At 42.2% G+C, this 24,331-nt stretch overlaps 3 protein-coding genes across 3 annotated transcripts; all 3 read left to right on the top strand.

Moving 5' to 3' along the window:
- The first annotated feature begins 201 nt into the window (after positions 1-201).
- On the top strand, positions 202-11,209 carry LOC136447490 (general transcription and DNA repair factor IIH helicase/translocase subunit XPB-like). The gene is made up of 17 exons (XM_066446474.1): positions 202-335; positions 940-1,154; positions 1,694-1,809; positions 2,485-2,605; positions 2,958-3,032; positions 3,558-3,680; positions 4,153-4,361; positions 4,781-4,959; positions 5,281-5,457; positions 6,129-6,248; positions 7,184-7,386; positions 7,577-7,720; positions 8,063-8,218; positions 8,594-8,711; positions 9,308-9,456; positions 9,790-9,909; positions 10,634-11,209. The coding sequence occupies exons 1-17, from the start codon at positions 308-310 to the stop codon at positions 10,754-10,756; spliced, it is 2,376 nt and encodes a 791-aa protein (XP_066302571.1). The 5' UTR covers positions 202-307; the 3' UTR covers positions 10,757-11,209.
- A 1,250-nt stretch (positions 11,210-12,459) lies between these two features.
- Positions 12,460-15,459, top strand: LOC136447492 (tubulin alpha-1A chain-like). The gene is made up of 3 exons (XM_066446476.1): positions 12,460-12,588; positions 12,969-13,191; positions 14,157-15,459. Exons 1-3 carry the CDS (start codon positions 12,586-12,588, stop codon positions 15,284-15,286), a joined length of 1,356 nt encoding a protein of 451 aa, XP_066302573.1. The 5' UTR covers positions 12,460-12,585; the 3' UTR covers positions 15,287-15,459.
- A 3,127-nt stretch (positions 15,460-18,586) lies between these two features.
- LOC136447491 (tubulin alpha-1A chain-like) lies at positions 18,587-21,240 on the top strand. The gene is made up of 3 exons (XM_066446475.1): positions 18,587-18,718; positions 19,107-19,329; positions 19,945-21,240. The coding sequence occupies exons 1-3, from the start codon at positions 18,716-18,718 to the stop codon at positions 21,072-21,074; spliced, it is 1,356 nt and encodes a 451-aa protein (XP_066302572.1). The 5' UTR covers positions 18,587-18,715; the 3' UTR covers positions 21,075-21,240.
- Positions 21,241-24,331: the final 3,091 nt, after the last annotated feature.

Genomic DNA, 24,331 nt, shown 5'->3' with positions numbered 1-24,331 from the left:
GACTCTGAACTTTCAACTCAGTTCAAGCTCCAATGTGTGAAGGCAACAGCGACAATAACAAAATTGTATCTGAGAGTTGAAAAAAACACACAATATTCTAAGACTATACTTTTGGTTTTCAGAAAATCTTTTTGTCCTTATGACGCCCATAAAAACCTAACGGTGCAGCCATCAGATATCCCCTATTGCACAATGGTATAGTCCGTCCCGTAGAGGACAGTGGGTATCCATCATGGCGGCGAAGTAGACGTTTTGATAGGAGATTCTGCAAAAAAGTGTGAAAATGTCCTAAAACTGAGAAGATATCATGGGAAAGAGAGACAAGTCAGGCAAAGGTAAAGTGAAGTAAACATGACATAACGTTAATTTATTTTTTCATTATTATTTACGAGTGTGGGGCCGGGTTATATCCTGTCCCCCCTCCCCATCTGGCGTTATCATATAAATTTAGGATTTTCATGTGTAAGCTTGCATGGACATGAGTTGGAACGTTGGCGTTGAATTGTGTTATTCAAAAGCCACGTTTCGTTGTTGGTCTTTGTCTTAAGCTATGTAAAAAAAACACTAGTGCAATTAAAATTAATGCAGAAGTTGCACTCTTTCCTTAGGATTTATATGTTGTGGCTTGCTCCTAAAGGCATTAGATATTGTTATGATTTCTATACGACTAAATAAAGGTGGCTAACGTTGGAGCTGTGCACAACTTTTCACATCATACCGCCAAGTGTTCTGTCCCTTTCAGCTCAGATTCAGTACTAGTATTATCAGGCACTTGAAAGGAATATGTGCCAATTTATTATGTGTCCTTTGTCTTTTTCAGCTGTCTTGTTTTGTAGTATCTTAGTCCTCTTCTGATTAATGTTAACTTAAGGCACATTGAAGAACTCTTAAAAAAAAAGATTGCCATTAATCATTGTACAATGTCCACTCTCACTACAGAGTCAGGGAAACGGTCCAAGAAGCGGAAGCACCAGTCAGATTCTGAGGACGATTATGAAGACTCGCGGGACTCAGAGCTCGGAGGTACGGAGGTCGCTGCCATAGCAACCAGACAGACGGATGAGAGTACAGGAGACACAGACGAGTACGGGGCTAAGGACTACAGGAAGATCATGGAGCTGAAGTCAGACCACGCCTCCAGGCCACTTTGGGTGGTGAGTAGTCAGCTGCACCAGTTCATTTATGGTCCAGGATACTGTAAATGCAGGAATGTTTGCGATGGTTTTATTTTCGCGGTTTTTAAAACCACCGCTAACCCTTAGCGTGAAATAAAAACCAAGCGAACATAGATGCATTTACAGTATGTGATAAAATATATTCCCACAGAGGGCAAGAAATGTATGACTGTGCAAGCTATCCATTGTGCATCGTGCATGTATTTTTAGTTTTAATTTGACCAATTCTTTCCACAACGTTATCCCTACTTAACCAATTTAACTTCATCAGGCTAAAAAGGAAGAACTGCATTTAGGAAGTGTGGGACCATTTTTGTAGACTTTCAATTAGCATGTACATGGTCTATGTGAATGTTTAAATGTAAACAGACAATACATACCAATTAGCAGTAGTGAATTTTTTTTTTTTTAATAATTGCACAAAGGTAGGTCCAAATGGTAATCAATGACAATATAATAATGTATACTAGTACTCTGTTCGCAACTTCACATACTGATCTACATGTTCCTTTTTTCAGGCTCCAAATGGACACATCTTTTTGGAGGCATTTTCTCCTGTATACAAACATGCACACGACTTCCTCATAGCCATCTCAGAACCTGTCTGCAGGCCGGAACACATCCACGAGTACAAGTAAGTTTGTTTAAATGCTGCATTGACAGAACTGCCCCTGGTCCTGAACATAACATCCACACTGTCACACCTGTCCTTGGTGCTGAACATGGCATCCATACTGTCACACCTGTCCTTGGTGCTGAACATGACATCCATACTGTCACACCTGTCCTTGGTGCTGAACATTACATCCATACCGTCAGAGTACTAGTACATGTATTTGTATGTTTGTACTCTTCTGGTGATTCAAAAATGATTTACCTCACATGTTTTTGAACTAGGGTTGCCATTTTTGTCACTGATTCCCTAGAATGTGAATGGCAAGTGGTTGCAGGCTAGCTATCTGTCAAGATAGTCTCTTTTTAGAATATAGTGTTCTCACCAGAATCTGGCATGTTCCCCTAGAAAATGTTTGAATTCATAACCCAATGAGACACTATTTCCTGCATTTTGGGGGATACATTTTGTGAAGTAAAGTTTTTCCTCTGTCACAGCCTCATTCTAATGCCAAATATGAACTTTTTATGAAGATTTTTGTTTTCCCCACCTCTCCCCCCCTGTTCAGACTGTCATGAACAATATGTACTGATGTCTTAGTTCTAGCGAAGAGTTTGAAATTGTTAATTGCTTTGATTCCTTTGTTCGTCAGTAGTTCTTATAGCTGTATTTTCCCCACCTCTCCCTCCTGTTCAGACTGACAGCCTACTCCCTGTATGCAGCAGTGTCTGTGGGGCTTCAGACCGATGATATCATTGAGTACCTGAAGCGTCTGAGTAAGACTACAGTTCCATCTGGGATTGAGGAGTTCATCAAGGTATTGAAGTTGATCCCAAGGCCAATTGGGCTTCCTGGCTTGCGTTGTGACTGTTTTTTTTATGGCACAGAGGGAGCTAGACCTTGAAGCTAACACCAAACCAAGGATTAATCTTGTGTCACAGCATTTTTTACTGCCCCAGAAGTTGTAATGTTGCATTTTTGTTGTACTCTTAGCATGAGATGTTAAATGAGTAATGTACTGGTATATGTATTGGAAGCAGGCAATATCCATTTTGAAGTCTTTGCTGTTAGTCAGAAATTTGTTCTTCAAACTTGTGCACTCTCAAATGCTCTACAGATCTGTAAGAATGCAAAACCAACTTTTTCATACTTATTGTGTTCATTTACAGCTCTGTACAGTCAGCTATGGGAAGGTGAAGCTGGTGTTGAAACACAACAGATACTATGTGGAGAGCTCCTTTCCTGTATGTAGTGGTCAGCATTCTTTAGCTCTAAAGAGCGTTTAAAGCTTTGCTTGTTGAAGACATAGGTGTAATTCGTTGGGTATAAACGGCATGTTTAAGAGAAAAATAAATCGAAAAGTGATATTTGATGTAGTAATCCATTCGTCACATCATAAGTTCTTGCACCTAATTATCAAATGCATCAAAGATTGAACTGTAGATATATGACAAAGCATATGTGTGACCACACTTTTGTGTATGTAGTAGTCATCATCATCATCATACATCCGGCGAAATTCTTTCTCAGGTAAGGTAAACTAGATAAATTTAAAGCAATTCCAGTACTTTTTGTCCTTCATGGCAGACACCAATTAAGACCCTGTGAGACCAGTGTCTCTTTTGATCATTGAAGAAAGTACTGTACATGTAAACAATTATAGTAGTACATGTAAAAAATTATAGGAATATGACTTTTCAGTCATTGCGTAAATTAACTACATACGTTTAGAATACTTGGTTGTAACCGTGGCTTCTCCATGGCTACAGGACGTTCTGCAGACGTTACTGAAGGATAGTGTCATCCAAGACTGTCGGCTGAGACACTCCATAGAGGAGGGGGTGGAGGATGAACTCATCGTGGGGCAGCTGTCCGGCAAGTCTGCTTTTCAGGTATGTATCATATGAACTGTTAGTGTTATGGGAGGGATAGTTGGCATGTTCAGCTTTTAAGAAGTCATCCTTTGCTTGACCAGTAAACAATCCTGGTCAAGTACAAGGCCAGGGAATTAAGTGTAAGTATACCTGTCTGGCTTGGATCACGATCCTGGTTTGTACTCAACAGTACAAGCTGCATATCTGGACACTCCACTCACACCAGAAAGGACCCCTACTCTTTTCGATAGGTGTGGTCGATTCTTTTGATTACAGGACCTCCAATTAACATCCAAGGAACATCCGAAACTGAAGCTAGATACTCCTTTTCACCTGAGTGAAGTGCCTACATGGTTTTACCAATTGCACAACTGGGGCATGTACATGTAAGAGATTTAGAACCCAGGGCCAAACACCCTGCCATTATGCCACCGCGACGCCACTTCTCATAAACTATCCTCCTTTTGATTATTTTTCTTGCTGTTTTCAGGTGAAGAAACCCCCCCAGGCAGGCCAAAACGGTGCCAACAGTGCCCCTGCCCCAGGGGAGGATGGGGAGAAGGAGAAGGAGGAGTCTGCAGTTCCCGAGGACATCTTTGACTTCTACGAGAAGATAGACAGGGAGGAGGAGGAGGCAGAGGAACAAAAGATCCTCTCATTTGAGGTCAATCCCGATAAGTTGGAGAACCTACAGAAAAGGTACGGAGTGTTTGAAGGATCATCTAGAAGGGCCATAAAACAACTAAGAAGAAAGGAAAAACATAGAATTAATGATGTAAATATTTTTAGAAAATGACCTGCCTGTGATCCCAAAGTAGATAACGGCAGACTATATTTGTCATGCAGTTTGTGGGCTTCATGAATATTTTCAACACAGTAATGAAATTTTCACAATGAGGTTTTTTTTCCTCAAAGAATATAGATAAATCTTTGATATTCATATGCCAGCTGCTGATTGTTGTTTTGATTTTCTGCTATCATCTTGTCACCCTACTCTGCTTCCATGTCTAAGCCCTCCGATTGTCAGTGTATTATTGCTTAGAGATCTACTTTCATTTGTAAATGGCATGACATTGTCATAACATGTCTCTAACATTGTTGACCAACTGTTCTGCCAGATGTATAGAGATGGAATACCCACTCCTAGCCGAGTATGACTTCAGAAACGACACACGTAACCCAGACATCCCCATCGACCTGAAGCCCAACACCATACTCAGGCCCTACCAGGAGAAGAGCCTGCGGAAAATGTTCGGCAATGGCAGAGCGAGGTCAGGGGTCATCGTGCTACCATGTGGTAAGTTGTTCATTCCCCTGATACACATATAGTTATGTATAATTCTATAATATAATTAGTTGACATTCCTCTTATGGTTTAATCATCACAATTCTAAAAGGAAAAGTATGATGAAAGACTTTGCTCAAACATATTTATCCAAGTTGATGTGTTAATTCTCATTTCTCCGTAAGATGAGCACATGTAGGTGGTAGGATGACATACCAACAGTTTCTATTGCACTTATAATATATGTGACCCAGCAAATCTATCTTTTGAATAGCTATAATATAGAAACTGCTTTCCAGCACAGCTATGTCTAAAGCAACCTTTCCTAAACAGGTGCTGGGAAGACCCTTGTTGGCGTGACAGCAGCTTGTACCATTAGGAAGAGATGCATCGTGCTGTGTACGTCAGCTGTGTCTGTGGAGCAGTGGAAGTCCCAGTTCAAACTGTGGGCCAACATTGATGACAGCACCATCTGTAGGTTCACTGCAGACGCCAAGGACAAGCCCATAGGTGTGTGTTTACTTATTGTAAAGAAAGGGGTTGCAGAAACAGTGCTGTTAAGCCATGAAACGTTATTCTTTATCACATTTCAGGGCTCAAAATTTATTTTTGGGAACAGGTGCACTAGTGAACGTAACGCTACAATCTATGTGCACAGAAAAGAATTTTGGTGCGGAATATTAGATAAGATAGAATGTCAACAAAACCTAATCACAAACCTTACTGTCTTCAGAGCATGAATCTGAACTTCAAAATTGATAAAGTAATAAAGTTTTATTATTCTATTCTGACACTTAAATGTCAAGAATATGCTGTTCAGTAGTGCACAGTAGCACCTTTACATATATGTGTGTAACCTTACACAAATATCTAGGTGCAAACATACAGGCAAACATTAGGTGCACAGCTTCAATTTTGGGTACACCATAATATTATGCACCTAGTATTTCGAGCCCATCATTTACAAATGGCAAACATGAACAATGGCAAATATGAAGAATCACTAACGTATACTTACTTAGAATCACTGAGTGTATACTTATCACATAGATAAAGATGCTGTGTAAGCATGCTCTGAATTGTGGCATAACTGTATTGTGTCGTAATAAGTTTAGATGTAGGGATTTTACTTCTCAACGTCAAAGTGACCAGTGCTAATGATGTACATGTGTTCCTTTCAGGTTGTAACGTTGCGATCAGTACCTACTCCATGATTGCACACACAACAAAGCGCTCGTACGAGTCAGAGAAAGTCATGGAGTGGTTACAGAGCCAGGAGTGGGGCCTGATGTTACTGGATGGTAAAATTTGTACTGATTTACCAAATTTGCACACCAACTAATTAGCTAAAAGAAATATTTGCAGTGGTTTTATTTTTACAGTTTTTGCAATGACCTTGCCAGCTCAAAAACATATGCATTTCCATTGCATGCCTTACTGTAATACAGATTTTTTTTGATCGCATACTTAGATGATTTCTTGTAACATATTCAAACATGTACTTTTTTCTTGGCAATTTACACCTACATTTTTTGTACTCACATGTTTTTTCAGTGGAATCTTAGCACACATATTCCCTTTCCTTTTTTTCCTTTTGACTAAGTCAGAAGATTGGATAGTTAAGGAATAGGGAGACTTTGTCATTTTAATCTAGTCTATGCAACATTGTCTGCACTCCCCTTTATGTTAACTGGTAATTACTGACGTTAAGCAGATACTTACTTTAATTTGTAAGCATATAAAATTCAAATTTGGAACATCCCAGATCCCTTCAGCTGTGAAGTAATAACATACCTGACTGCCTCTGCAGATTGTATAGAAATGGGCCCCCACTTGTGGCTGATTGTTTTTACATTTTCTTAAACTGGAGAGCATAGCCAATTTTTCACTCAACGGTCCATGCAACATGCTTCATGATCACTGCAAACTTAAGATTTCCTGAATGATCATGAAAAAACATAGATTTGAGTCATATGCGAATGTTCATGAATCTTAAAGGTTCCGTCAGGTAATGCTTAATAAATACATGTGGATATGAACATGGTAAGAACAACAAATATAACTGATAAAGATTAAAGATCTAAAGCACACCGCAAAATCAAAAACTACTCTTATGAAACGTTGAGATGAAATCATTGATGTTTTAACAAGTTTCACGAGAAAGACATCGGGTAAACCTGTACTCTTCAACCTTTGAGTGAACATTTCAATGTGATTCCGCCCCCCCCCCCCCCAGAGGTGCACACCATCCCAGCCAAACAGTTCCGCCGTGTGCTGATGGTCATTCAGTCCCACTGCAAGCTGGGATTGACCGCGACCTTGGTTCGAGAGGACGACAAGATTGCCGACCTGAACTTTCTGATCGGCCCCAAGCTTTACGAGGCCAACTGGATGGAGCTACAGAATAACAACTTCATCGCACGTGTGCAGTGTGCTGAGGTAGGGGGTCACATAGACACTGATTGGTTGTATGCATTGCATGATAAGTGATGGTGGCTTAAAGGACTGTAAAGTTGATTCCAGACAGTGTGGAAGAAGTTTTTTGGCGACGCCACAGGGGTGGAGCCTGTTGGGTATCATGAAAATATGTACTTTGATGCAATTTCATTGTGCAACCTCTCTCTCCCAGGTGTGGTGCCCTATGACCCCAGAGTTCTACCGTGAATACCTCGCCATCCAGACCAAGAAGCGGACCCTACTGTACACCATGAACCCAAACAAGTTCCGCGCTTGCCAGTTCTTAGTACGGTTTCATGAGAGACGCAATGACAAGGTAAAAATCTCTTTCATTGATTTTCACATTTGTAATTCTGTCCTTTGTCAAAATTTTTAATTGTGGTCTGCTCTGTTTGCCAATGCCCAAACTGTGTTCGTGTATTTGGATGTACACATTGTGAACAACTTAATTTGTATCTTTACTTGCTTGATAATTTGCATTAGCTCATGTTTTTTTGTGAGCTCTTGTTTTTTCACACTGTGTAAGAAGTACCATTAGTACTATCTAAAAATTATGCATTCCCATGAAGTCTCTGAGTCAGTAAATGCATAGATCTACCCTTATCATGCAACAACAAGTTGTTTGTATTCTGCATTTCTTTTTGTCTTGTCTTTGCAGGTGATCGTTTTCTCAGACAATGTCTTTGCTCTGAAGGAGTATGCCAAGCGGATGGGGAAACCGTTCATCTACGGGCCCACCTCCCAGGGAGAGAGGATGCACGTTCTGCAGAACTTCCAACACAACCCAAAAGTCAACACTATCTTCATTTCAAAGGTTTGTCTCGTGTTTCTGTAAGATTTCTTAAAACAATAAAAGTCTGAAATTACATACTACACAAATGCCACAACTGCCACTTGCTTTGTGCTCTTTAATATTGAAGATACTAGGATATGAAATGAGCTGTATGAAAAGAATCTAAACAGAGAAATATCTTTTTGTTGTCATTTTAGCTTTATTCCTCTGATATGTGTTATACTTAAAACTCAACCAGGTGCCAGTTAAGATTAACTACTACTGTAGAAGTCTATCCCAGATGAACTGTGCCCCGCCCCATTCTAATGTTTTATATAACAGATTAATATGCCATACACATCTACTGCTTTGTGTCTTTTGAGGATAATAATGTCCCTCCCCCCTCCATAACCACAGGTCGGTGATACATCCTTTGATCTGCCAGAGGCAAATGTCCTGATTCAGGTGTCCTCCCACGGGGGGTCACGTCGCCAGGAGGCACAGCGCCTGGGGAGAATCCTTCGAGCCAAGAAAGGTAGGCCAGTAGTGCTCAAGTACTTCACTTTATAATATGCTGCTGATCTTATTGTTTCTATAAGGGCACTGAATGAGAATTAGCCCTGAAATACACAAACTAATTCTTTCATTGGTATGACACCTAGTTATAGAAACAATCATACGGTCAAAACTGCCTGAAAAGCCTACTCAGGAGACCTATGAATTGGCCTTGAAACACAAAAACTCTGTCATAGGTATGATGCCTGGAAAGTACTAGAATCTAGGAACAATCAAAACAGTCAAAATTTCCCAAGAAGACCACTCAGAGGATCAATAAAATCTGGTCTGTGGACAGGTGGTTACTATAGACAGGATTCTTCATACTTGTGTTAATAGGAGAAATTATCTGAGAGACAGCCAAGAAGTGGTCACATTGGCCAAGTGGTCCTTATGTAGAGGTGCTCACTTGTACACGTTTGACTGTACTCCCCAATAATGTTATTTTTCAACATATTGGGTACCATGTGAGCTGGACAAGCAATAACGTAAACAAAATATTGTTTAAAGGATAAACTGTGGAGACCTTTTCTGTCATAGCTGCAGTCCAATGGTCTATTCTTGCCATTTGTACAGGGTCGGTAGCAGAAGAGTACAATGCCTTCTTCTACACTCTGGTGTCTCAGGACACAATGGAGATGACCTACTCACAGAAGAGACAGAGTTTCCTCATCAACCAAGGTTACAGCTTCAAGGTCATCACCAAACTGGCTGGCATGGATGAGGTTAGTCTTAATGAAACTTTGTCTTAAACATTCATAGTTGTAGCATGTTGTTATTTATATTGTGGCCGTAGATATTGCTAGTATTAGCAGGACATGCCACTATGCTCCAAAAATTTCAATATGAGACTGATGTACAAAATAAAATTCTAAAATGGAACTATATGGCTACAGCGTCTTTTCTGAAGATATGGCATGACTGTGTACGGTTGGCTTGAGGTTGTCCACTACTATTAGCTTATTATTTGTTGACTAGTATGTTTCCTTTTTTCCTGGTATGTTTGGGAAGTTGTCTTGATTCTTTGTGACTGTACAAAATTTCTATCCCATTCCCAGGAGGACCTAGCCTTCAGTAATAAGAAGGACCAGAGGGAGTTGTTACAGCGAGTCTTGGCTGCTTCAGATGCTGATGCTGATGAGGAGATGGTACCAGGAGAGTCCAAGGGGTCGGGACAGGTCAGCAACAAAATACCTTTTTTTTATACTGACTGGGAAAACTGTAGGAAAACTGTGAGTCTGAATTTTTTGACTGTTAGTGTCAAAATTTGTCTCTGCAGTTTAACCCTCTCCCTGCTGAAGAAGCCTTTTGTCACCAAATCCGGATTGTCTACCCAGTTAGGCAGCAGGAGAAGGTTAATATTGAAAGTACTATGTAACGAGTTTGAAGTATGAGGATGTATAAGGTAGATGTGGAGCATGTAAGTCTGACTAAATCACACTTCTAGCAGCCATCCCAATGTTCAGACCCAGGTTAGGTACCAGGGATATAATTTTTCAGTGTGAGACTTTTCTTATTTTTAAATCCACAAATCTACAAATAATGATCAGTACTGTTGACAAACATCCAAGTACTAGCCAAGGAGTACATTTTTTTCTTCTAAAAATGGCTGTGGCCTTATACTTCTTAATGTTGTCATCATGATGTCATACTAATTTGTATACATCATTGTCTTGCAATAAGATACGACCTAAATAGCGAAAATCAAGGTCCACACTTTAAATATAGAATTTGTAAAACATATTTTAGAAAACTAGTCAGCCACCTACGGTACTTCGTTTTTGCAAAAGTCTTTTTACCCAGAACGAATTTTACATTAAGAGTATTATTTTGTTGCATGCTTTTTTATGGGTTTCTTATGGTTGTCCATCATTAAATTTTGTGTGTTGTTTTGTTTCCCAGGTCACACGGAAGGTTGGCAGCATGGCCTCCATGTCAGGAGCAGACGACACTATCTACATGGAGTACAAGACTGGGCCCAGAAGGACACACACACATCCCCTGTTTAAGAAGTTCCGCACATGACAGAGCCATCTTGTATTGTCAGAGAATACATTTTCAGGACTATTAATTCAATTGTCAAAGCTTCAAGTGGATTAAAGCACCTTGATAAAAGTCCCTATATTCTGTCCTGTCATTAGAATGTTATTTTTTGTCATGCACATCAACATCGATTGGTAGTAGATCGGAATCAGAAGGTATGTCTTATCCGCTCTCACAAAAGAGAAATATATTTATTTCAAAGTTGCCATATTTTGGTTGCTGTACTTGCTGGGTTAAAATCTTCTTGCTGGAATAACCACTGTTGGCAAATAGAACTGTTGGTCTTCTCATTCAGTGTAATCATACCTCGGATAGAAAGTAACAATGCAAAATGTATGTATGAAAGACAACAGTTTAACAGAGGAGACTATGATACCCTTTATCTTACTGAAGACCATTGCTTGTCAATGAAAATAAAAGGTCATTTTTCAAGTATCAGTTGTCGTTGCTTGTGTTTGTGTTGTGTTTACTAGAGTTGTACTGTAGTCGGGATTTGCTACCTAGGACACGCCACCATAGGATGAGTGGTTGCTAACAACACAAGTTGCCACGGAACAAAATTAAAGCCCAGAGGGAAAAGACACACCTTATTTGATTAACACGGGCATTATATGGCTATCTCTGAAAATGGGGAGGAAAATTGTAACATTTTCTGACTCTCCTGTTTTCTGACACCCATTAGAAAGGCTGACGATCAGAAAAATAGAGCTACTTTGGTCCCTCAATGGACAGCACTTTTCTAGACACAAATAACATGGATACTGTAAATTCATTAATATTCATGGGGACATAATTTTGCAGCATGAAGAGAAACAAGGTGTTAACTGTTTGGATTTTGTGGTTGAAACAATTCTGTGCTACAGTAGTGATATATTGAAAACGCATACTAGTAGTACGCATACTGGTAGTTGCAGTACAATCACGCAAATAAAACCACCGCAAACGTTTCAAGATTCACAGCAACTCTTCTGTTTGGTCACATGTCTCTTTGATATTAAGCACCAAACGTGCCAATGATTTGTATGGTTTTCTCATTATGATTATGTTAACGTTATGTATATTACATTATGAGGTATACAGTGTTAGTTATATTAATTAACATAGTCTTATGGCACCATCTCTGCCACCAACTGCAAAGAGATGCAATCTATTAGTTAGTGGGTGGTTTTGATTTGTAAAGTTACAGAAAAAAATTGTTGATTGTTTTCTTTTTAAAGCCTTCAATCTATTCTCCTGACTACCAACCCTGGGCAATATCCTGACTGAGTAACAGCAGTTGAATGCTTTGATGTCCATGGTAGTTAAATTCAGTATCGCTCCCTGGTGAATCCTTGCACGGCACTTACCTGACGTCACCTAGAACAGCGTTTATGTTGCGAACAAAATGACATATGCGTTTGGTGACCTACAGCACAAGTAAACAAATCTACACCTGTTACCTCCACAAATCACGTGTCTTCCCGCCATTATGTGTCTCATAATCAGTGACATCCTGTCATGTGACTTTTCAAACTGTCCAATGAGAGCGTCGAGAAATTATATCATTATGATATCAGTGAAGAGCAGCTGATATCAGGAAACGTGGTAGATCACATGTTGTAATTTGACCAATGACTGTTCTGAATTTCGTATGATTTGCACATCCCCGGGGCAACGGTCGAACTGAGGGTATAAAACTTAAAGCATGGCGCCTGAACGGAATATTTCAAAATTGTTCACAGAGACTCTTCAGAAGTCGGACGTGAGCGTTTATCTAAGAAATTTACCGCTTTTTCTGCGTGGTATCTTCGCCAAACTGACAAGAAACCATCATGGTAAGTTCTGTTATATCCCACTATGCTTTAAAGAGATTTGTATCACATTCGGTGAACTTAGCGATGCTAAATATTACGATTATAGATAGTAATTCCCGCCAAGCATCCGCCCAGGGCCCGGCTTGGCTGTATGCATATTTCTTCAGAAAGAAAGGAATTACTTTGGAAATGCTGTCAGTATCCTTTAATAATAGAATTAAGTTAAAATTCTTCACTTTACGGACGTTGGGTTAAGGTCATCACAAAATTCCTGTATCCTCCCGTCGTAGTGTATCAAAACGAATCGATATTTTTTCACCGGGAACCTCCTTTCCCAGATATGGCCTGTTCAAAATCATGTGCAGATACGATTCTCAATATTCATCTCTCTCTGTTTCCAGCGTGAGTGCATCTCTATCCACGTCGGCCAGGCTGGTGTCCAGATCGGTAACGCCTGCTGGGAGCTGTACTGCTTGGAGCACGGGATCCAGCCTGATGGCCAGATGCCGAGCGACAAGACCATCGGCGGTGGGGACGACTCCTTCAACACGTTCTTCAGCGAGACCGGCGCCGGCAAACATGTGCCCCGTGCCGTCTTCGTGGATCTGGAGCCCACCGTAGTCGGTGAGAAAATTTTCAAAAAAATTCTGTTAAAAACGGTCAAGATTCGAGTAATTTTTCCTCATTTTGAAGTAATTTACTCAAGCCACGCCCACTAACCGTCGCCCAGATTTCGGGTCAAAATTATATTGAACTTCTGAAGCCCCAGATTTCACACCCATGAAAAAAATCGATATTCATTTTTCACAGGGGGTTGAATATTTCATGAGGCGTACTGACATACTGAGTGACTGACGTAATGATCGGTTGAGTCCCCTGGGCCTAATATTTATAATTTTTGTAGAGTCATGCTCAGACGATTAGATTATTTTCCAAATATGGTCAAAATCAGTGAAGATCAAAGTTTAGTGATCGATATGGAGAATGAGATTTCGATATTCAAAACTGATTTTAATTGCCGTATAAAACGCTGAATAAATTATGATAGCAACGTATAAAGCAGTCGACTGCATATTTCAAAAATCACAACATTGCCTCAGTGTATATGAGGCCACAAGTCGGGACTGTCGGGTAGTTACTTTTTATTAGCATTAGCTGAAGTTTTTTTCACAATGGAATTGAGGTGTGTTTTTTGTGTACTCCTTTATTTACTGTGTTGTTTCAGTAGTCAGGGGTAACGGTTGATCCACCTGTAATCTGTCAGTCCTGTGTAATCTGTCAGGCCACCTGTAATTTGCATATGAATAGCAGGTTTTCATGCCCTATGCCCAGGAGGCACAAACGGTTGTCACAGCAGAGAATTTTTAATCAGCCCAAACACAACTGGTTTACTTTACCCTATGTAGGGTACACAAAATCGATATAGTTGAACCTTTGTGCTTTGGTTTTCATTTGTTTATCTTTAATTTGTTAAACAATGTGGAAAAGCTTTTTTAAGTTCTTCGTGTAGTTGTCAAATTACTTTATGTCCCAGTCTGCCTGTCATTCATGATCCTAAACTAATGTGATTGCTTTCTGCTTTTCCCCAGATGAGGTCCGTACCGGCACATACCGCCAGCTGTTCCACCCTGAGCAGCTCATCACTGGTAAGGAGGATGCCGCCAACAACTACGCCCGTGGCCACTACACCATCGGCAAGGAGATCGTCGACTTGGTCCTGGACCGCATCCGTAAGCTGGCTGACCAGTGCACCGGTCTGCAGGGCTTCCTCATCTTCCACTCCTTCGGCGGTGGCACCGGCTCTGGCTTCACCTCCCTGTTGATGGAGCGTCTGTCCGTCGACTACGGAAAGAAGTCCAAGCTCGAGTTCGCCATCTACCCAGCCCCTCAGGTATCCACAGCCGTGGTTGAGCCCTACAACTCCATCCTGACCACCCATACCACCCTGGAGCACTCCGACTGTGCCTTCATGGTCGACAACGAGGCTATCTACGACATCTGCCGCCGTAACCTGGACATCGAGCGCCCGACCTACACCAACCTCAACCGTCTGATCGGCCAGATCGTCTCCTCCATCACCGCATCCCTCCGCTTCGACGGTGCCCTGAACGTGGATCTCACTGAGTTCCAGACCAACTTGGTGCCCTATCCACGTATCCACTTCCCCCTGGCCACCTACGCCCCAGTCATCTCTGCCGAGAAGGCCTACCACGAGCAGCTGTCCGTTGCTGAGATCACCAACGCCTGCTTCGAGCCAGCCAACCAGATGGTGAAGTGCGATCCCCGTCACGGCAAGTACATGGCCTGCTGTATGCTGTACCGTGGAGATGTCGTGCCAAAGGACGTCAACGCTGCCATCGCCACCATCAAGACCAAGCGTACCATCCAGTTCGTCGACTGGTGCCCCACCGGTTTCAAGGTCGGCATCAACTACCAGCCACCCACCGTGGTGCCCGGCGGTGACTTGGCCAAGGTGCAGCGTGCCGTATGCATGTTGAGCAACACCACCGCCATCGCTGAGGCCTGGGCCCGTCTCGACCACAAGTTCGATCTGATGTACGCCAAGCGTGCCTTCGTGCACTGGTACGTCGGTGAGGGTATGGAGGAGGGAGAGTTCTCCGAGGCCCGTGAAGATTTGGCCGCCCTGGAGAAGGATTACGAGGAGGTCGGTGTTGACTCCGTGGATGATGGGGGCGAGGAGGAGGGAGAGGAGTATTAGACACCTCACCTCGACACACCTGCAATACAACATCTGCAGACACCAGAAACATGCAGTATGCCACAACAGTTGCACTGAACGGAATGGAAACGGACTGAGATTGCTGAGAACACCATGTGTTCTCAAAGAGATTGTTGTGCAAAAAAGATTGAATAAAAGAAAGTGGAACTGCATTGTACTGTGTTGGGAAGTTCACTTATAGTTGGTTGTAGGGAAGTAGGAATTGATTAATGTGGTCAGTATTCTTGGTTTAGAGAACATTGATATGAAACAGAGGCCACGGGCCCCTTGATCTTAATCCAGTGTCATTACCGTAGTTGTCCCCGTCTTTTTTTTTTTTAATTTTCATATATATTTACATACACTGAGAAGTTGTAAATAATACTTGTAAGCTGGAAACCAAGGTCTTGGAGTTTGCATCTATTCAAAGAAAAGCACAAATGAGTAATATCTGTGGGGGGTCACTAAATGCATGAGGAATGTGTACACATTCTGAAGCTACGCACCCTACCAAATTTTAGGTCATTTAGTGGTATAGGAGTCCTAAATGTATGTTCGGGTGTGAAACACGAAAGATCATGTGCTCTCCTACTTACTATGCCCCAACAGAAAATTACATACAGAAAGACATCAGTATGATACCTTTCAAATGATTGAAATGCCAGTAGAAAGCAACTTCCCTAGCTGGGCTTTACACTCGCTACCTTAAAATCTTTTTTTAGGGTGGGGACTAGGGAGTGAAGGAGCCCCGGTAGTAATAGGATGGCACCCAGGCTACCCTATCCCAAAAGGGAAGTGAAATATAATTGGTCTTGCCAACTCTCAGGCTGACTGATGTAAGTTGGGCCGAGGCCATGAAATCCTTCTGTATCTTGCCAAATGATCGGAATGGTGTAAATGTTGATACAGACGACATTTTATCCGGTCAAACACGTGAAGAGTCCACTTAGAGACTACAACATGGAGGCAGCAGCCAGACCGCCCTGGGAGGGGACTTGGGAGGGGGACCCTTGTTTGTCCCGATAAAGAAATGCTGAATTGAAGGCTCACTTGTGCAACAATGTTATTCGTGTCTAGTAAAGTGCTGTCCATTGAGTAGCGGGGACCAAAGTAGCTCTATTTTTCTGATATTGAGCCTTTCTAATGGGTGCCATAAAAAACAGGAGAGTAACAAAATGTTACAATTTTCCTCCCCATTATCAGTTTGGAGATAGCCATACTGTGCTAATCAAATAAGGTGTGTCTTTTCCCTCTGGGCTTTAATTTTGTTCCATGGCAACCTGTGTTGTTAGCAACCACCCATGGCAGCATGAAGAGAAACAAGGTGTTAACTGTTTGGATTTTGTGGTTGAAACAATTCTGTGCTACAGTAGTGATAACGTTGGGTAACCTAAATTCGGGATTTTTCCGATAATGGTTGACTGAAATCAATCTAGCAGAACAACAAACCATCCTTTTTTTCTATTATTCTGTCAGTATCATGTACTATCTTTGCACTAATCATATATATGGTAGATTTTGTCTCTAGTCGTGCTGACACCATAATATTTCAACTTGAAACTACCGTCCGCCGCACGCACAATGACAGTGTTGTCGGACAGGGGGGCACATTAATTCGGGAGAGAAGATTCGTCTTGAATATCTTACCGCTAATCACATTTTATACAGCAGCTATTCGTTCCATCCTTGGCTTGAGGAGAGTGCTATGGATATAGACGTGTCCAAGTAAAAAAAATACACGAAAAAACGGCCGCACCGCACACATCAGGCCTTTGCTAACATCCCGTTTGTTGAGTGGGTTGAACGTCACTCAAAGTCGATCCCCACCGTCATGGCAACGTGTACATTATTCATGGCAAGTTAGCTGGATGCCGTAGCAATGGTTATACTACTATGTCCATGTGTTCCTTGTTGTGTTAGGAGCAAACTTTGAGGAAAATATCGTCTTCAGTCCACTATCACACGCAACATTTAGACAAAAAAGTGTTCCTCACAAACCTTTTGTCGTCTGCCTGACGACATGATTCTGGGTAACAACATGGCGGGGGGAAAATACACGTGCCGTAGGTTGTAGCAACAAAGAGGAGTTTTGATGATTGATCACACTTAGAATCCAGTTGCAGGTTAGCAAAAGAGATTGTAATAAGTTGTCTTGTAAATAATTGTGTTTAGCAGGCAGGAGATGTGACATTTGTCTTATAAACCAGCGAACAACCGTGCAGTGTGAGTCTCCCACGAAGCCCCCAGACTCTGTCAATAAGGGACGGAGAGTTTTTGACGTAGCCAACTTCTAATGCATGGTTATCGAAGCTTTTCAGGCAGTGTTCTGAATGTGTTAGTCTGTCAAGTTTGCATTTCTAGTGGTATTACTGATGTTGCATCTAGCACATATCCCTAAATACCCCGTTTTCGAAAAATCCCGAATTTAAGTACCCCACGAATTTATGTTACCCAACGTTATATTGAAAACGCATACTAGTAGTACGCATACTGGTAGTTGCAGTACAATCACGCAAATAAAACCACCGCAAACGTTTCAAGATTCACAGCAGCTCTTCTGTTTGGTCACATGTCTCTTTGATATTAAACACCAAACGTGCCAATGATTTGTATGGTTTTCTCATTATGATTATGTTAACGTTATGTATATTGCATTATGAGGTATACAGTGTTAGAGTTACAGAGTTATATTAATTAACAAAGCCTTATGGCACCATCTCTGCCACCAACTGCAAAGTGATGCAATCTGTTAGTTGGTGGGTGGTTTTGATTTGTAAAGTTAAAAAAAAAATGTGTTGATTGTTTTCTTTTTAAAGCCTTCAATCTATTCGCCTGACTACCAACCCTGGGCAATATCCTGAGTCCTGACTGAGTAACAGCAGTTGAATTCTTTGATGTCCATGGTAGTTAAATTCAGTATCGCTCCCTGGTGAATCCTTGCACGGCACTTATCTGACGTCACCTAGAACAGCGTTTATTTTGCAAACAAAATGACATATGCATTAGGTGTTACTTGGTGACCTATAGCACAAGTAAACAAACCCACACCTGTTTCCTGGTGACCTCCACCAATCACGTGTCTTCCCGCCATTATGTGTCTCATAATCAGTGACATCCTGTCATGTGACTTTTCAAACTGTCCAATGAGAGCGTCGAGAAATTATATCATTATGATATCAGTGAAGAGCAGCTGATATCAGGAAACGTGGTAGATCACATGTTGTGATTTGACCAATGGCTGTTCTGAATTTCGCATGATTTGCATATCCCCGGGGCAACGGTCGAACTGAGGGTATAAAAGCATGGCGCCTGAACGGAATATTTCAAAATTGTTCACAGAGACTCTTCAGAAGTCGGACGTGAGCGTTTATCTAAGAAATTTACCGCTTTTTCTGCGTGGTATCTTCACCAAACTGACAAGAAACCATCATGGTAAGTTCTGTTATATCCCACTATGTTTTAAAGAGATTTTTTATCACATTCGGTGAACTTAGCGATGCTAAATATTACGATTATAGATAGTAATTCCCGCCAAGCATCCACCCAGGGCCCAGGGCCCGGCTTGGCTGCAGGCATATTTCTTCAGAAAGAAAGGAATTACTTTGGAAATGCTGTCAGTATCCTTTAATAATAGAATTAAGTTAAAATTCTTCACTTTACGGACGTTGGGTTAAGGTCATCACAAAATTCCTGTATCCTCCCGTCGTAGTGTATCAAAACGAATCGATATTTTTTCACCGGGAACCTCCTTGCCCAGATATGGCCTGTTTAAAATCATGTGCAGATACGATTCTCAGTATTCTTCTCTCTCTGTTTCCAGCGTGAGTGCATCTCTATCCACGTCGGCCAGGCTGGTGTCCAGATCGGTAACGCCTGCTGGGAGCTGTACTGCTTGGAGCACGGGATCCAGCCTGATGGCCAGATGCCGAGCGACAAGACCATCGGCGGTGGGGACGACTCCTTCAACACGTTCTTCAGCGAGACCGGCGCCGGCAAGCACGTGCCCCGTGCCGTCTTCGTGGATCTGGAGCCCACCGTAGTCGGTGAGAACATTTTCAAAAAAATTCTGTTAAAAACGGTCTAGATTCGAGTAATTTTTCCTCATTTTGAAGTAATTTACCCGGGACTGTCGGGTAGTTACTCGTTTTTATTAGCATTAGCTGAACTTTTATCTACAATGGAGTTGAGGTGTGTTTTTTGTGTACTCCTTTATTTACTGTGTTGTTTCAGTAGTCAGGGGTACCGGTTGATCCACCTGTAATCTGTCAGTCCTAGCTGTGTAATCTGTCAGGCCATCTGTAATTTGCATATGAATAGCAGGTTTTCATGCCCTATGCCCAGGAGGCACAAACGGTTGTCACAGCAGAGAATTTTTAATAAGCCCAAACACAACTGGTTTACTTCACCCTATGTAGGGTACACAGAATCTATATCTGTTGAACCTTTGTGCTTTGGTTTTCATTTGTTTATCCCAGTATTATATTGTCTATACGTGGTTTCACTTTAATTTGTTAAACAGTGTGGAAACTGGAAAGGCTTTTTTAAATTCTTCGTCTAGTTGTCAAATGAAATTGATCTTATGTTTAATTACTTTATGTCCCAGTCTGCCTGTCATTCATGATCCTAAACTAATGTGATTGCTTTCTGATTTTCCCCAGATGAGGTCCGTACCGGCACATACCGCCAGCTGTTCCACCCCGAGCAGCTCATCACTGGTAAGGAGGATGCCGCCAACAACTACGCCCGTGGCCACTACACCATCGGCAAGGAGATCGTCGACTTGGTCCTGGACCGCATCCGTAAGCTGGCTGACCAGTGCACTGGTCTGCAGGGCTTCCTCATCTTCCACTCTTTCGGCGGTGGCACCGGCTCTGGCTTCACCTCCCTGTTGATGGAACGTCTGTCCGTCGACTACGGAAAGAAGTCCAAGCTTGAGTTCGCCATCTACCCAGCCCCTCAGGTGTCCACTGCTGTGGTTGAGCCCTACAACTCCATCCTGACCACCCATACCACCCTGGAGCACTCCGACTGCGCCTTCATGGTCGACAACGAGGCTATCTACGACATCTGCCGCCGTAACCTGGACATCGAGCGCCCGACCTACACCAACCTCAACCGTCTGATCGGCCAGATCGTCTCCTCCATCACCGCATCCCTCCGCTTCGACGGTGCCCTGAACGTGGATCTCACTGAGTTCCAGACCAACTTGGTGCCCTATCCACGTATCCACTTCCCCCTGGCCACCTACGCCCCAGTCATCTCTGCCGAGAAGGCCTACCACGAGCAGCTGTCCGTTGCTGAGATCACCAACGCCTGCTTCGAGCCAGCCAACCAGATGGTGAAGTGTGATCCCCGTCACGGCAAGTACATGGCCTGCTGCATGTTGTACCGTGGAGATGTCGTGCCAAAAGATGTCAACGCTGCCATCGCCACCATCAAGACCAAGCGTACCATCCAGTTCGTCGACTGGTGCCCCACCGGCTTCAAGGTCGGCATCAACTACCAGCCACCCACTGTGGTGCCCGGCGGTGACTTGGCCAAGGTGCAGCGTGCCGTGTGCATGTTGAGCAACACCACCGCCATCGCTGAGGCCTGGGCCCGTCTCGACCACAAGTTCGATCTGATGTACGCCAAGCGTGCCTTCGTGCATTGGTACGTCGGTGAGGGTATGGAGGAGGGAGAGTTCTCCGAGGCCCGTGAAGATCTGGCTGCCCTGGAGAAGGATTACGAGGAGGTCGGTGTCGACTCCGTGGATGAGGAGGGCGAGGAGGAGGGAGAGGAGTATTAGACACCTCACCTCGACACACCTGCAATACAACATCTGCAGAAACATGAAGTATGACACAACAGTTGCACTGAACGGAATGGAAACGGACTGAGATTGCTGAGAACACCATGTGTTCTCAAAGAGATTGTTGTGCAAAAAAGATTGAATAAAAGAAAGTGGAACTGCATTTCACTGTGTTGTCAACTTCACTTACTAGTATACATGTAGTTAGTGGTAGAGGCATAGGAATTACTAGTAGTCCCTCTGCAGCTGGTTGCCAGGCTGGTTTACATAACATTCAAATGAAAGGAATAAATCAAACAAATAGAGGCTTTTTAAAGGCCCCTTGGTCCTTATCCATTGTCACTTCCCCTTGGTGGCCCCATCCAATGTAAAAGGTGGTCTAGTTTTTTTATTACCGGGAAGTTACAAGTAATAAACTTCTTGGAGTTTGCACATGAATAAAGAAAGGCACAAATGAGCAGTTTTTACGGGGATGGTGGGATCACTAGATAAATACATTTGTGTACATGAGGGCTACGTTCACAAATTTTCTGTGTACCAGCTTGCATATTTTGAAGCTACCCCATACCAAATTTTAGGACATTTGGCTTTACTTTTAATACGTAGTGTATAGGAGCCTGTTTGGAGGAGAAACCCGAAATATGTTAAAATGCTGCACATTCCTACTGTGGTACACAGCAAATTACATGCAGTTGCAAAAATACACTACCACAGTGCTTTTAGCTGATTGAGCAAAATGCCAGAGGATTTGGAAAGAGTACTTCTATAAAAGTCCCACTCCGAGGTTGGACACCAGCCAGTAGTATCGGAGACTCCGATACTACTGGCTGGTGTCCAGCCATACAATTCCTTTTGAATCTTGCCAAAATGATCGGAATTGTGTCAAGTTACACGACAAGACGACAAGTTACACGACAAGACGAATTGTGTAACTTGACACAAGCAGTGTTCACTGGCTCTGAGCCTAATGTCTTGTATATTTTCACGTACTTACTAGTCGGGATGATATACCCTATGAGAGCCTAATATGCAGTACCGCTCACGGCCGTCCCGGCAAAAGTGACTAAGACGACCGTCAAATTGCCAAATTTCCGTCTTTTCGGGAATGGGGAAATCGCAGAAGGCTCACATAGGGGTTTCACTTTTTGGAAATTATTTGGCTTTGAGTTCGAAAATGTGACGATGTAATGGTAGGAATGGCAGTAGGAATATATTTTGCAAATAAAACAATGGGATATTAGTTTATAGATAACACATTTCCTTCGCATTTTACCAATACAAGTGGTCGACTGTACATTGCTGTAGGTTGTCATTTTTATTACTTTCTGAAGGGCTACCGCATCTAAACTTCAATTCCGTTTTGTGCAACAAGAAGACGTAGGGATAATGCAACGATGTTTTGTCTGTCTATGATATCAATACATCCAATTTTCAGCTCAAAATGCCGTAAGGTGTGTGGATCACTGGACGGTGCAATATACTATTAATTTTGGGCGCCAGGGAGAGCGATTTTAGCAGCTGAGAATTATATAGGTTCTATCTCCACAAAACTTTCGACAAGCCAACTTCTCCGTAAGTCGAAAGCAATTAAATTTGATAATTATATGATATGATAATTGTATACAAATGTATGGAAAAAATAGAAATGCCGTAACGAAAAGCAGCATTATCCTAGTTTTAAGTTTTAATTGACACGAGGAAAGTACATAAGTTAATAAACGTTGTACCGACTAGATCCTAGCATATATACGTTTTATTCTATTTTAAGAAAAAGATTAAAATTGGGATCTTGCTGGTCATGAAAACTTGAACCGTGTGTTGTGCTACACTAGTGCTGTAAGTTTAGTTGTTTTGAAATAAAACATAAAGAAACCAAAATAAAACGGTTGCCCTTCTTTTCCTTAGCCGTCAGCAGTTGACTAGACAATGCCTCACATGTACAGTGCTAGCTGCTAGTCAGGTACGGTATTTTCCACACCGGCCAATAGAAACATCTCGATAGTCCAACGTTCTTTTCTTAAATGGTTTGTGTTGCCTGCTGCTCTTACCTTTATTGGATCCTTCTTGTCTCCTCACTTCAGCACCACGAACAGTCTTCTCCTGGCTACAGTCGGTATTGAAGCCCGTGAGTTAGGGAGACAGTGCCTGGTTTGACTGGGAATGGTCTCCTGTGAAGCGCCCTCCAGTGACCAAAAGTGGTACTTCAGCCACGGAACAACCCCGGTAAAGCAGTTCACGTTTTGCATGCAAAACTCACACACAGATAGAGTGTAGTTTCACATGTTAGAGTGTACATTAGACGGTAGCTAAATGTTGTCATTCCTTCCTTAAAAAGCTTATAAACCATGTAAATTTTCGACTAGCTGTCAATTACTATCGATCTGGTCTCCTCTCTCCAGAATCATTGTTAACACATCGACCATAAAGCCAAAAACAGTACTAAGGACACATATATCAATGTTAGATTTAGATATCATCCTCCAAAGCGCCAATAAGTTAGTGACATTTTGGTCACACTTTTGATGAAAACAACAATTATCCGCTAGGAGGCGCTCTTTTGAAACCAGTGCAAAATCCCATTGAGTCGTTTTCCTACATGAATTGCTGCTGCAATCCGCTAGTCGGCGCTTCAGTACCGCTGCGGAAATGGGTCACGGAGTCATGGGAAACGTTGGTTTTGTCCTTTGCCTTTCTGTCGTTTTCTTGTAGGGGAATAAGCGGGCTATTTTTGAATACTTAGCTATTACCTGCTTTTATGAATTTAGACTCTTCAACGGACAAAGTAAGCTTTTTGAGGAGTTGGATGCGTGGTCATCAGAATTCGGACCTTCCTTCATAATTCAGTAAAACTGGTAAAACCTTTATAAAAGCTGGAGTATCCATGGTCTGTCATTCAATACTCTTTAACAGTGGTGGAATGTTCCACATTAACTGGGCTATGAATGTAACATTTTTCAAATCCAGTGATGCGACAGGTTGGAGAAAAAATTGTCTGGGTGATGGTTGTGGAAATGCCTGAATCTAAAGAATTGGAATTCACCTTGGGAGAATAAACCACTGGTTGGTATCGTTGCCATACTGCTGTTGTGACTGACTTGTTTTGATTCTACTAGTTCTACTAGATATGTCACTGTGCAAAAAAACATTGCCCCGACCTATGTTGTAATGAACAAAGTCTAGTGAATAGACTAGCCTGATGCATGAATTAAAATATGTAACATTATCTTATAGTCTCTCTGAGCACAATGAAGGGA

The sequence above is a fragment of the Branchiostoma lanceolatum genome, chromosome 13 (genome assembly GCF_035083965.1).
Source record: "Branchiostoma lanceolatum isolate klBraLanc5 chromosome 13, klBraLanc5.hap2, whole genome shotgun sequence".
Taxonomy (NCBI): Eukaryota; Metazoa; Chordata; class Leptocardii; order Amphioxiformes; family Branchiostomatidae; genus Branchiostoma; species Branchiostoma lanceolatum.
This window is presented reverse-complemented; position numbering and strand designations above follow the sequence as displayed.

Coding starts and splice junctions, on each gene's coding strand:
- LOC136447490 (XM_066446474.1), top strand. CDS start 308: ATGGGAAAGAGAGACAAGTCAGGCAAAG. Junction 1,155..1,693: donor CCTCCAGGCCACTTTGGGTG/GTGAGTAGTCAG, acceptor TCCTTTTTTCAG/GCTCCAAATGGACACATCTT. Junction 6,249..7,183: donor GGGCCTGATGTTACTGGATG/GTAAAATTTGTA, acceptor CCCCCCCCCCAG/AGGTGCACACCATCCCAGCC.
- LOC136447492 (XM_066446476.1), top strand. Junction 13,192..14,156: donor TCTGGAGCCCACCGTAGTCG/GTGAGAAAATTT, acceptor GCTTTTCCCCAG/ATGAGGTCCGTACCGGCACA.
- LOC136447491 (XM_066446475.1), top strand. Junction 19,330..19,944: donor TCTGGAGCCCACCGTAGTCG/GTGAGAACATTT, acceptor GATTTTCCCCAG/ATGAGGTCCGTACCGGCACA.